The 13,314-nt window shown below is 47.8% G+C and overlaps 1 protein-coding gene across 1 annotated transcript in view; it reads left to right on the top strand.

The window, feature by feature from the left end:
* Nucleotides 1-13,314, top strand: part of tmtc1 (transmembrane O-mannosyltransferase targeting cadherins 1) — a 104,443-nt gene that overhangs the window by 37,798 nt on the left and 53,331 nt on the right. The window contains exons 5-6 of the mRNA XM_078416970.1: nucleotides 4,801-4,904; nucleotides 5,887-6,076. Of these exons, the coding sequence (XP_078273096.1) occupies nucleotides 4,801-4,904; nucleotides 5,887-6,076 (294 nt within the window). The remainder of the gene's footprint in view (nucleotides 1-4,800; nucleotides 4,905-5,886; nucleotides 6,077-13,314) is intronic.

Raw genomic sequence — 13,314 nt, 5'->3', positions numbered from 1 at the left:
AATGTAGGGAGCCAAAAAACTAACACCAAGTACTGGAGTAACTCAGTGGACCAAGTACCTTCTCTGTAGGACATGGATAGATGACGTTTCGTGTCAGGGCCCTCAGTCTAAAGAAGGGTCCTGACCTGAAACGCCACCTACCCTTGTCGTCCAGAGATGTTGCCTGACCTGCTGAGTTACTCCAGCACTTTGTGTTGTTTTTGTAAACCAGCATCTGCAGTTCCTTCTGTCTGAGGTGCAGGGAGCCAATTTGCCCCAACCAGTATATGCAATCATGGCTGAAAAATGTATCTTAATTGTAATGGCTTTACCAGCAGAGCTACTTTTCTCCAAGCAGCTTTCTTGTCCATCTGGAAGCAGATAAGACCTTGATTTCACATTTCATCCAAACGGCGATGCCCGTCTCAATACAGAATTCCTTCAGTGCAGTCTTGGGGAGATCAGCTAGACCTCCGAGCTTGGGCTCTCCTATCTCGTGCTTGGGCCTCTGGAAGTGGGACGAGGGGCTTTGAACGTATGCCTTTGACCTCAGCAGTTGGTGTGCGGCAGATTGAGCCGCAGTGCTGACACCAGTGCCACAAGCTTGACTTTGCTGCAGTGTTGACACATAAAAGAGCAATGAACTAAAAAAACGGCGTTTCTAAATCCACAATCGACAAACTTTCAATTGCCTAGGAGGCCACAGTCTAATTTTGAAATATTCTCTCAGCTGATGAATTGTCAGGATATTTCTTGTCAGAAAGGCGATCGTAACTCCCGTAACTTCCGCTCAGTCAAAAGTTCCCATTCTTAAACATGAGATGTGCTGGTTTTATCCAAGGATCTGCATTTTGCTGCATGCCTCAACTTTTGCTACAATTACTTCACCACTTTACTGTGAGTCCAGCAGAAATAAACTGCTCAAAGAAGTCCGCCTTTTGATCATGACTTCTCCAGTGCTTTTAACACCATCCGCCCTGCACTGCTAGGGAGCAAACTGACGAAGATGCGGGTGCATGATCCATTGGTGTCCTGGATCACCAACTACCTGACTGGACGACCACAGTATGTCAGGGTACAGAACTGTGTCTTGGACATGGCAGTGCGCGGCACAGGGGACGGTCCTCTCTCCCTTCCTGTTCATCATCTACACCTCGGACTTCATATACAACTTGGACCCCTGCCACCTGCAGAAGATTTCGGATGACTCTGCAACTGTGGGCTGCATCAGCGAGGGGAGGGAAGCTGAATATGTAGAAACAAAGAAAATAGGTGCAGGAGTAAGCCATTCTGCCCTTCGAGCCAGCACCGCCATTCAATATGATGATCGTGGCTGATCATCCAAAATCAGTGCCCCGTTCCTGCTTTTTCTCTATATCCCTTGATTCCGTTGGACCTAAGAGCTACGTCTAACTTTCTCTTGAAAACATCCGGCGAATTGGCTTCCACTGCCTTCTGTGGCAGCGAATTCCACACATTCACAACTCTCTAGGTGAAAAGGTTTTTTCCTCATCTCAGTCCTAAATGGCCTACCCGTTAGGCCATCCTGTGACCCCTGGTTCTGGACTCCCCCAACATCGGGAACATTTTTCCTGCATCTAGTCTGTCCAATCCCTCAACAATACAGAGGTATAAACAACGACTTTGTTGAGTAGTGTGCGCTAAGGAGTTAGTGGTGGACTTTGGGAGGAGAGAAACATCCCTGCCCCTGTCTCCTCATGGGTGTGGATGTGCAGGTTACCAAGGAGTACAAATACCGTGGAGTTTACCTGGACAGTAAACTGGACTGGTCCAGGAACGCTGAGGCCCGGCTCAAGAAGGGACAGAGCCACCTGTACTTTCTGGGGAGGCTCTGCTCTTTTAACATCTGCAGTAAGATCCTGCAGATGTTCTATCAATCAGTGGTGGCCAATGCCATCGTCTACGCTGTTGTGCGCTGGGGTAGCAGGGCGAAGGCCGCGGATGCCAACAGAATCAACCGGCTCATCAGGACGGCTGGCTCGGTCCTGGGAGTGGAGTTGGATTCATTGGAGGTGGTCTTGGAGGAGAGGATGCTTCTCAAATTGCGGAGCATTTTGGACAATACATCTCACCCCCTCCACGACACACCGGTCAACCTAAGGAGCAGCTTCGACTGGTCCCACCAAGGTGCAGCACGGAAAGCCACAGCAGATCCTTTTTCTCTGTGGATATCAAACCGTCTCAACCAACCTGATCTCCCGGTGGCTCAGCACTTCAACTCTCCCTCCCATTCCCAATCTGACCTTTCTGTCCTGGGCCTCCTCCATTGTCAGAGTGAGGCCCAGCGCAAATTGGAGGTACAGCACCTCATATTTTGCTTGGACAGTTTACACCCCAGCGGTATGAACATTGACTTCTCTAACTTCAGGTAGTCCCTGCTTCCCCTCTCTATCCCCTCCCCCTTCCCAGTTCTCCCACCAGTCTTCCTGTCTCCGACTGCATCCTATCTTTGTACCGCCCCATCCCCTGACATCAGTCTGAAGAAGGGTCTCGACCCGGAACGTCACCCATTCCTTCTCTCCCGAGATGCTGCCTGACCCGCTGAGTTACTCCAGCATTTTGTGTCTACCTTGTACAACTCCTCCCTCTCCTGTCGTGGGGTAGACTGACTCCCCCTCCCCCTCCCATCTTTGCACATCCCTCATCCTGGGCTTTTCCACTCGACACCGTTATTTCCTGTTTGTGCAATATTACACGTGTGCTGTGCAGTAACTGGTCACTTTGATTTCATTGTTATTACAATGCACACCACACTTTCAATGCCTTGGCAGACCAATTTCCCTCCGGAAAAAATAAAGTTATATCATATCGTATTGTATGGTAAGCCCTCTTGTGGCGGGAATCTAGCAATGGTCTTATGATGTTCACAGCTCCAGGACGTGTCAGTCCACTTCACCTCCAATGAAGTCTGAAGAAGGGTCTCCATCCGAAACGTCACCCATTCCTTCTCTCCCGAGATGCTGCCTGACCCGCTGAGTTACTCCAGCATTTTGTGTCTACCTTGACCTCCAATGAAACACTGTCAAACTGCTGCACAGGAAATGTTGCCAGCCAAATTATGAACATAGAAACATACAAAGTAGGTGCATGATTAGGTCATTCGGCCCTTCGAGCCAGCATCGCCATTCAATATGATCATGGCTGATCATCCAGAATCAGTACCCTGTTCCTGCTTTTTCCCCCTTACCCCTTGATTCCTTTAGCCCTAAGAGGGGAAAAAAACCGCTCCCTTGAATAGATTCCAGTGAATTGGCCTCCACTGCCTTCTGTGGCAGAGAATTCCACAGATTCACAACTCACAACACAGTGTGGTTCCACAAAAGGCAAGATGCTGATCAGAAATATACCGTACACCCCATCAGGCACTGAGAAGGGGTAGCAGATTCCAAAGGTTTGAACCTCCCACCCCCCTTTATTTTATGAGGAATATGTTTTGAGGTGCAGACATCAGCAAGGTCGTAGGATAAATCCCTTACTCTTCCTCAGGATAGTGCCTTGAAAAAAACCGTGCTTAAAAAAAAGTTTTGCACACCCTGTTACAGGAAAGATGTCGTTAAGTTTTAGCACCCTGTTATGGGAAAGATATTGTTAGGTTTTGGTCCTGTGGAATCTGTGGAATTCTCTGCCTCAGAGGGCAGTGGAGGCCAATTCTCTGAATACATTCAAGAGAGAGCTAGATGGAGCTCTTAAGGATAGCGGAGTCAGGGGGTATGGGGAGAAAGCAGGAACGGGGTACTGATTGAGAATGATCAGCCATGATCACATTGAATGGCGGTGCTGGCTCGAAGGGCCGAATGGCCTACCCCTGCACCTATTGTCTATTGACTATTGTCACCCTGTTATAGGAGAAATATTGTTAGGTTTTGGTCACCCTGTTTTCAGAAAAATATTGTTAAGTTTTGGTCACGCTGTTATAGGAGAGATATCTACAAAATGCTGGAGTAACTCAGCGGGACAGGCAGCATCTCTGGAGAGAAAGAATAGATTCCTTCTCTCTAGAGATGCTGCCTGCCCCACTGAGTTACTCCAGCATTGTGCGTCTATCTTCGGTGTAAACCAGCATCTGCACTTCCTTCCTACACATAGGAAAGATATTGTTAAGTTTTGGTCACCCTGTTAATGGAAAGATGTTGTTAGGCTGGGAAAGGTGCAGAAAAGATTTTCGAGGGTGTTGCCAGAACTTGAGACCCTAACCCAAGGTGGGCCCAAGATGCACATCTGTGCTATTTGCTTTTGCCCATGTTTGACACACATTTTCTTAAACCTTTCCCATCCATGTACATGTCCAAATGTCTTTTAAAAATGTTGTTATAGTGCCAGCCTCAACCACTTCCTCTGGCAACTCATTTGTTAGTTTAGAGATACAGCGTCGAGACAGGCCCCTTCGGTCCACCGAGTCCGCACCAACCAGTGGTCTCCGCACTCTAACTCTATCCTACACACACTAGGGACTATTTACATTCATACCAAGCCAATTAACCTACAAACCTGTATGTCTTTGGAATGTGGGAGAGAACCGGAGCACCCGGAGAAAACCCACACAGGTCACGGGGAGAACGTACAAACTCTGTGCAGACAACACCCATGGTCAGGATCGAACCCGGGTCTCTGGTGCCGTAAGGCAGTAGCTCAACCTCTGTGCCACCACGCTACCTTGTCGAAATGCACCATAACTGCGACTTGTCGGTCTTGGGAAGGTAACGTTGATTCTTGTCTTTAAATTCTCTGCTTGCCGACGGGATGCTGCCCACTGTGGGTTGTGCGGCTTCAACCATCTCTTCCCTCTCCCTCTCCTTCCAGGTGCTTCTCATCCTGTTTTTACGAGTGTGGATCATGGCCGGCTCCATGCCCAACTTCTCCGAGCAGGACAACCCAGCATCATTCTCCCCTCACCTCCTCACCAGGTACTGTGCTGTACAGCCGCAAGGCCTCTGCTTTTCCAAAACTTCCACATCTGGAAGCGGGTTGCCACGTTGGAGGCATGCGCGATCCCATTGGAAATTGCACACTCCCTTTCTTTTTTTTCTCCCCCTCAATTTCCACTGCATTTGAATGAGGCATAAATCAATCTCATCTTTGTAGCAAGTAGTCAGGAAACTACCAGATTATTATTAAAAACCCAGCAGCTGACTGCAGAAGGAAATTGGTCTGTCTTGCCCCTTGGCCAACATGCTACTACCGGCCCACATGTCTGATTGATCCAATCTGGTTCCTCAGTTCAGATGTGTTTGGCGATGAGGAATAAATGCTGCCATTGCCAGTGACGTCCACGGGCGAGTGGGTAAATCACAAAAAAGATTGGGGTTGTGTGCTCCTCAAGTAAACATAAGGGATGGTCCCAATTGTTTGAGGATGCGGGGGATCTCAGTGAGCTGGCCAGAGTTCGGCAAGGTTTTCTGGCCGTCGTTGAGAGGTTTGTCTGTGGCAGAGTAGCTGGCACATTGCCCACGTTGCACCTTTTGACGTACTTCAGTTTAGTTTGGCATGGAAACGGGCTCTTTGGCCCACCGAGTCCACGCCGACCATCGACCACGCCGACCAGTTCACACTGGTTCTATGTCGCGCCAATTTCCCATCCCCACTCCCTACGCACGAAAGGCAATTTCCGGTGGTCACTTAACTTACAAAACCACATGTCTATGGGATGTGGGGGTAAACTGGAACTCGAGGAGGAAACCCACGTGGTCACGGGGAGAATGTGCAACCTGCAAACAGACACAGCACTCAAGGTCAGGATTGAAGCCGGGGACTCCATCTCTGTGAGGCAGTAACGTTGTCGGCTGCATCATTGTGCCACCCACGTGATGGCAGTAAGATGCTTTTGGAACCATGATCTCATGGAAGACCTGGTAGAAAGTTCACTCTTCCTTTCTGTTTGTGCCGCAGGTTTCTTACCTACTCTTACCTGCTGACCTTCAATGCCTGGCTGCTGTTGGCGCCCATCACGCTCTGCTACGACTGGCAAGTGGGCAGCATCCCTCTGGTGGAGTCTCTCTGGGATGGGCGCAATGTGGCAACTGTGGTATTCGGTCTGGTCATGGTCCTTCTGACTCGGAACTGCCTCCTCTCGCTGCTGGTAAGTGTGAAGGGGACGCAAGGATTTGCTTTCAGTCTCTGTTGAGCTTCCATTTCCCACATGGTTTGTGTATAAGATCATGAGAGGAATAGACGCACAGAATTTTTTACCCAGTGTGGGGGGATCAAGAACCAGAGGACATCAGTTTCAGGTGACGGCGGAAAGAGGGGCAACTAGCTTGAGGGGCAACTATTTTTTACACTAAGGGTGGTGGGTATGTGGAATGAGCTACCATAGGAGGTAGTTGAGGCAGGTATTACCACAATACTTAAAAAACATTTGGATAGGTACATGGATAGGACAGGTTTAGAGGGATATGGGCCAAATGCAGGCAGGTGGGACTAGTGTAGATGGGACATGTTGGTTCGAATGGGCTGTTTCCAGGCTCTATGACTATATGATATGGAGCATCTTTGTGCACTCATCAGTAATATACCTTGCTATCACTGGCCTCCATTCTCCTATCATCCTTGAGCTTGCTCCCATCGCGACTCAAGGCAGGAAGCTTACTGCCCACGGCAGCTCCTCGTCTCCCAGTCTGGCACCGCCTTGGTTTTTAAATTCTGGTACTTGTTTTCAAATCTACTGCCTGACACTCAAACATTTTCTCCTCTGGATCTACAGCCAATCCAACATCTCAAGAGTGTTCTAGTTCGGCCCTCTCATTACCTCTGATTTTAGTTGTTCCACCATGAATGGCAATGTTGGCACACCTAAACACTGCCACTTATTGTAGGTCAGGGACACAGGATTGAAACAGACCCTGCAGCTCACCAAGTCCACGCCAACCATTGATCTTACCCTCACACCAGCCCACGGCAGCTTCTGCCTCTCCTTCCCTGCCACTTCCTAGACACTCGGGCCAATTCAGGTGCGGTCTATGTGGGGTTTTGTGGGGATTTACAGACGCCTGTGTGGGGATTTACAGAGGCCAATTAACCTACAAACCGCACGTCTTTGGGACGTGAGAGGAAACCCATGTGGTCACAGGGGGAACCCCGTGCAAACCCCACACAGACCGCACCTGAGGTCACGATCGAACCTGGGTCTCTGGAGCTGTGAGGCAGCAGCTCTACCAGCTGCGCCACCGTGCCGCCCTTTCCACTGTCCCTCTGTTACGTTCCTTTATGATAATTATTATAACCTTCCACTCTGACCAAGTCCTAATATGCGATGAGGTGATAGATTTTAAAGTAATTGTAATGCGTCTTAAGTTTTTTTTATAAAGAGTCTTAACTGGCATCAGATAAGCACAATGTGTCGTTGTTGTAATGCGTCTGCTCGGCACCACTCCATGCACGGCGTGGGGCAGCTGGCGTTTAGTCACAGTCATCCTCGAACTAGAGGAACAGCACACAGAGAAAAAAGCTGCCCTGGTGGGTCACTTGGAGAGGTTGACTGAGCCACTCACAAAGCAAAAGCTCGTGCCTGATTGCTGTTCTGCACCAAGTGGCTGCCGTCTGCCATGGTGACAGCAGGAGGTTCCCCACAGCTCAGCACGTCTCGTCTGGCAAAGGCAGCACTGAACAGAAGCATCTGTATTGCCACTACACGGCAAAACAATAAAACCTTACAGCAGCAGCGTGCTGAAATGTATGCAGTGATTTTCCATACATGCCTTTGCATTAATTGCCTGCTCTAATTTTTCTTCAGTTCTTGCGACACACACTCACTCCCTTTTCCTGTTTGTGCTCCCGTTCGCTCTATCTGTTCACCCCTCTATCTTTCCCTGTGTGTATGTCTCCACATCTGTCTCTCTTATCCCGATTCACTCTCTCTCTGGGTCTCACTTCTGTCTCTGTCTGTGTGTCTGCCACTCTGCCCCCTTCTCTCTCTGCCCATCCCTCCCTCCCTCTGACCGTCCCATCCCTCCGTCTCTCTGCCCCTCCCTCCCTTCCTCCTTCTGCCTCTCCTTCCCTGCCACTTCCTCCCTCCCTCTCTCTGCCTCTCCCTTCCTCTGCGCCCCTCTATCCCACACTTTTCCTGCTCCGACTCCCTCTCTCACTGCCCCTCCCTCCCTCCCTCTCACTGCCCCTCTCTCCCTCCCTCTCTCTGCCCCTCCCGCTGCTCTCTGCTCCCTCCTCTCTCTCTCTCTCTGCCCCCACTTCTCTGCTTCCCCCCCCCGACCCGACCCTCCCTCTCTCTGCCCCTCTGCTCCTCCCTCTCCCCCTCGACTCCCCCCTCCCTCTCCCTCTCTGTTGCTCCTTGTTAATTCTCTATCACGTCTTCACGTCTGTTTTCTAAATATTTCAAGTTTGGGGATTTTGCACTCCTTTTGACGGAACAATAGGTAGTAATGTGGCAGGTTTCCCTCAAATATCCAAACCAGTCACTGAATTTACAGCAGGATAAGACTTCCTGTTCCACACCTAATCGCGGTCACCCAACACGCGAATACTTGCCATGAATGTGTAACTAAGGGCATGCCCAAGGACACCTAGTAAATGGTTGGATAGCAAATTAGATCAGACAAGAAAGGAAACAAAATTAACTGTGAAGCACATTATTTGTGAGTTTGGTGGGGAAATTATTTTTGTAATGGATCAATTTTACAGCCATATTATTACTTTGTAATGGATCAATTTTACAGCCATGTTATTACTTAATTATTTTAAAACTAAATGAAAATTCTCAGAAATCAATGGCATAATTTGTCTTCTCAATATCCAGATTATGATGACACAATAAACTGCAGATAGACATAAAATGCTGGAGTAACTCAGTGGCCCAGGCAGGCAGCATTTCTGGAGAGAAGGAATGTGTGATGTTTTGGGTTGAGACCCTTCTTCAGACTCCCCGAAACATCACCCATTCCTGCTCTCCAGAGAGGTTGCCTGTCCCGCTGAGCTACTCCAGCATTTTATGTCTATCTTTGGTGCAAACCTTCATCTGCAGTTTCTTCCTGCATAATAAGCTGCAGATGCTGGTTTACAAGAAAAGACACAAAGCTCTGGAGTATCTCAGCGTTATCCAGCACTTTGTATCCAGTTTATGAAAGTGGTCAGCTGGCAACTGGACTGTTTTTGCCTGCCCCAGGTGCCCACATCATCTCTAACTCAATACTGCACCCGTTCCACAAGACAATTGACAGACTTCGTTGACTTAACACAGACTGCTCTCAAGTTTTACCCCTCTCTGGTTGCACTTTACACTTGGGGCTCTGTGGGAATATGACATTGCCTTTGAAAAATTGATGATCTCCATTCACTGAGACTAACCCTGTTAGATGCCTTCAAGTGTGCCATATGGCTACTCAAGAGAGAGCTGGATAGAGCTCTTAAGGATAGCGGTGTCAGGAGGTATGGGGAGAAGGCAGGAACGGGGTACTGATTGAGAATGATCAGCCATGATCACATTGAATGGCGGTGCTGGCTCGAAGGGCCGAATGGCCTCCTCCTGCACCTATTGTCTATAATGTACAGTCACCAGGTCTTATGCCATTGTTGCCTGGGACAAAGTAGATCAAAAACAGTTCAGTTTAATTGCCAGTCTGAAGAAGGGTCTCGACCCGAAACGTCACCCAATTCCTTCTCTCCAGAGATGCTGCCTGTCCCGCTGAGTTACTCCAGCCTTTTGTGCCTATCTTCAGTTTAATTGCTAGTGGACAATGCAAGTGGAACAGGATAAAATATTTTGGGTAGGACATCGAAAAAGGAAAAAGTAATTTAATCTCAAAAAGGAAATGTTTTATTTTCTCTGAAAGAATTCCAGTGACTGGTTTCTAAATATGAAGTAAATCCAGACAATGGGGTCATAAGGACATCTCTGGAGTTTGATATCCCAGTTTCCTAGGTTTGCTTCACTCTTGGAACGTTTGTTTATCTGGAGATGATGTTCCAAATGCCTAAAATGGACAGGTTTTGTATTTTTTAAGTCTGAATGAGCTGCATTGTCATTTATGGGCTGGTGGACATAAACAGTTTGATTCTGCCCCCTGTAGTCCTCCAGTGTTGCGTTCACTATCCTATCTTGTGCCAAGTCCTGCTCAGCCATCTTACAACCCAGCGAATAATTGAATGAATATTGATTTCTCTATTTTCAAGTAACCCTTGCATTCCCTCTCCCTCCGTCCCTCCTCCACTCTAGTTGTCCTGCTAGTCTTATTGTTCATTTCCCTTCATTACCACCTTCTCCACAGCTAACAATAGACCATTGTGGGCTCTTTGGCTATCGGTGCTGCCTCTGATTTGTTCTGGGTTGCTAAGTTACTCCAGCATTTTGTCTATCTTCAGAGTAAACCAGCATCTGCAGTTCCTTCCTACACACCATGTCATTGTGGACCTGGTCCTTCATGATCTTGGCTGGGCTGTTCAGTTTAGTAGTTCTCCCTTGTGGCTATCATTGTGCCTCATCTCTACCTTTCTCTGCAATCTTCTCCAAACAGTCCTCTCCAAGTATGTACAACGTGTCTATTGGTGGCCAGGCCATGTGTTGTTCATCCCCTTGCTCGAAATTGTCTTCCCAAACTTCCCCGCTTAAGAACAAACTGTAAAATCTTCCATAGATGTGTGAACAGAAAGGACAGAGACAGGAAAATGTATAATGGGATACATGGAAAGGCAGTGAAATTAAATACATATTCTTTCTGTCTTTATGGGTCAAGACAAAAATATCCCAACGTCCCCGAAGACCCAGAGTTCTGAGCAAAGAAGGAAATTAAATAAATGAATTTAAATATATTTTTAGAGAAGTTAATGAATGAAAACGAAACACGAAACATCACCCATTCTTTTTCTCCAGAGATGCTGCCTAATCTGCTGAGTTACTCCAGCACTTTGTGCTTATCTTTTGTTATTTATGTTGCTTTGTTAATAGCTTTTCTTCTTTACTGCCTTGGTGCAGGAGAACATTCCTCCACCACGCATATTTCAATCCGTATAAAAGATAAAGCTCGTTAAACCTTTAGCAGCAAAGCAATTGACCAGGGATGACGTGGGAAGTTATTTCAAAAGAAGCCGGAGATGGGTGTGCATGGGAAATGTAATTTGATAAGGACCTCTTGTTAATTGAATGAGGAAGACATGATTGGGAATGGATTGCCTGCAGCTTTGTCATTCTGTTCTTGGTATACAATTACTGTCCTTTTCACGAAGCCACCTACAATGGAAACGTGCAGCATTAGTGGAGAGCTTTGAACTAATGGATCTTCATTTTCCACATGTTACTTCAATTTTCCAAATAATTATTGTCAGACATTCACTGATACTGTCTGCAGCTGGGACAAGGTTGAGCGTGTGTCGAAAACCATTGTCTATCAGAATTCTCTGCCTCAGAAGGCAGTGGAGGCCAATTCTCTGAATGCATTCAAGAGAGAGCTAGATAGAGCTCTTAAGGATAGCGGAGTCAGGTGGTATGGGGAGAAGGCAGGAACGGGACACTGATTGAGAATGATCAGCCATGATCACATTGAATGGCGGTGCTAGCTCAAAGGGCTGAATGGCCTACTCCTGCACCTATTGTCTATTGTCTATTGTCTATCATCTCCTTGGTCTTTATCCCGGCATCCCAGGGCACATTCATGAGCTGCTTCCCGAGTGACTGTTATTCACGTGTGAAAATGAGCAAGAGTGGGGAAGGCGGCCAGAGCCCTTTCACCCAGGGTGGAAATGTCAAGGACTATAGGGGACAGCTTTAAGGTTAGAGGGGGAAGGGTTTGAAGGGTATGTGTGGGGCAGGGTCTCTTCCGCAGAGAGTTGTGGGTGCTTGGAACATGCTGCCAGGGGTGGTGATGGAGGCTGACACAGTAGTTTAGTTTAGGGATACAGCGCAGAAACAAGCCCTTCAGCCCACCTAGTCCGTGCCGACCAGCGATCTCCGCACACTTAACACTATCCTACACGCTCCAGGGAAAAGTAGCTCCAATTAGCTTACAAACCTGTACATCTTTGGAGTGTGGGAGGAAACCGGAGCACCCAGAGAAAACCCACGCAGGTCACAGGGAGAACGTGCAAACTCTTTACAGACAGCACCCGTAGTCAGGATCGAACCCGGGTCTCTGGCGCTGTAAGGCAGCAACTCTACTGCTGCGCCACCGTGCCACTCCTGTGGCAGTGGCAGTGTCGTTTAAAGTAGTGTGGTTTAAAGGGTTTTAGATGGGCACATGGATATGCAGGGAATGAAGGGGTGCAGCAGGCAAAGGGGATCAGTTGATCTTGGCATCATGTTGGGCACTGACATTGTAGGCCGAAGGGTATGTTCCTGTGCTGTGCTGTTCTAAGTATTCAAAGCATTTGAAATCCAAATCGTAAATAACCTTGTGCTGAGCATCCAACTCCATCTTCTCTTGAATATCACCTGCGTCCCCCTCAGTAATATTTATTTTGCGAAGTTCATCTTGTACTGAATCCCGCGTCTGTGCTTTAAATGCCTTAATTCTCCTTGATTACAATGCCAAGCTTGCCAGCCTCCCAACTCCCTCCCTCTCATACTCTCCAACTCTCTTGTGTTCAAACTCTGATGAAGTCCAGCTTTTGCACCACTCCAATGCAGGCCATGACATTGGATGTTGGTGCCAACAAAGTCCCAAGTTAAAAAATTCCATTTGAGGTTTAATACAAATGTAAAGTTCATAAGTTATAGGAGTAGAATTGGGCCATTCGGCCCACCAAGTGTACCCTGCCATTCAATCATGGCTGAGCTATCTTTCCCTTCTCCCCAAGACCCCTGACAACCGTACTAATCAAGAATCTATCAATCTCTGCCTTCAAAATACCCAATGACTTGGCCTCCACAGCCGTCTGTGGCAATGAATTCCACAGATTCGCCATCGAAAGTGATTTTTAGGTTCAGGGTTTAGAGTCAACAGGCAATTTATGTGAAGGAAGCTATCCAAAGATGACACTGCTGGATAGCAAACGAGACCTCTGGCTAAGTTTCACCTCCCTTACCGAGTGGTCCTGCGGTTAGTTGTAGCAGCCATTACTCAGACCAGCGAAGGTATAGAGGAACTGGTCCAAGTAATGGAGCCTCATTCTTTGTCTAACATGAACTATTCCTAATGTAATAAAAAGGGACTGCAGCTACTGGTTTATACCAAAGGTAGACACAAAATGCTGGAGTAACTCAGCAGGTCAGTCAGTGTCTCTGGAGAAAATGGATAGGTAGCATTTCGGGTCGGGACCCTTCTTCAGACTGATTATAGTAGGGGATGTGGCTGAAACTGGGAGCAAGAAAAAAACAGGGCAAATCGGGGCCGGCAATAGGTGGCCTCAGGCAGGGAGGTTCTTTGATAGGCTGAT

Source organism: Rhinoraja longicauda, chromosome 20, assembly GCF_053455715.1.
Source record: "Rhinoraja longicauda isolate Sanriku21f chromosome 20, sRhiLon1.1, whole genome shotgun sequence".
Lineage (NCBI taxonomy): Eukaryota > Metazoa > Chordata > Chondrichthyes > Rajiformes > Arhynchobatidae > Rhinoraja > Rhinoraja longicauda.
This window is presented reverse-complemented; position numbering and strand designations above follow the sequence as displayed.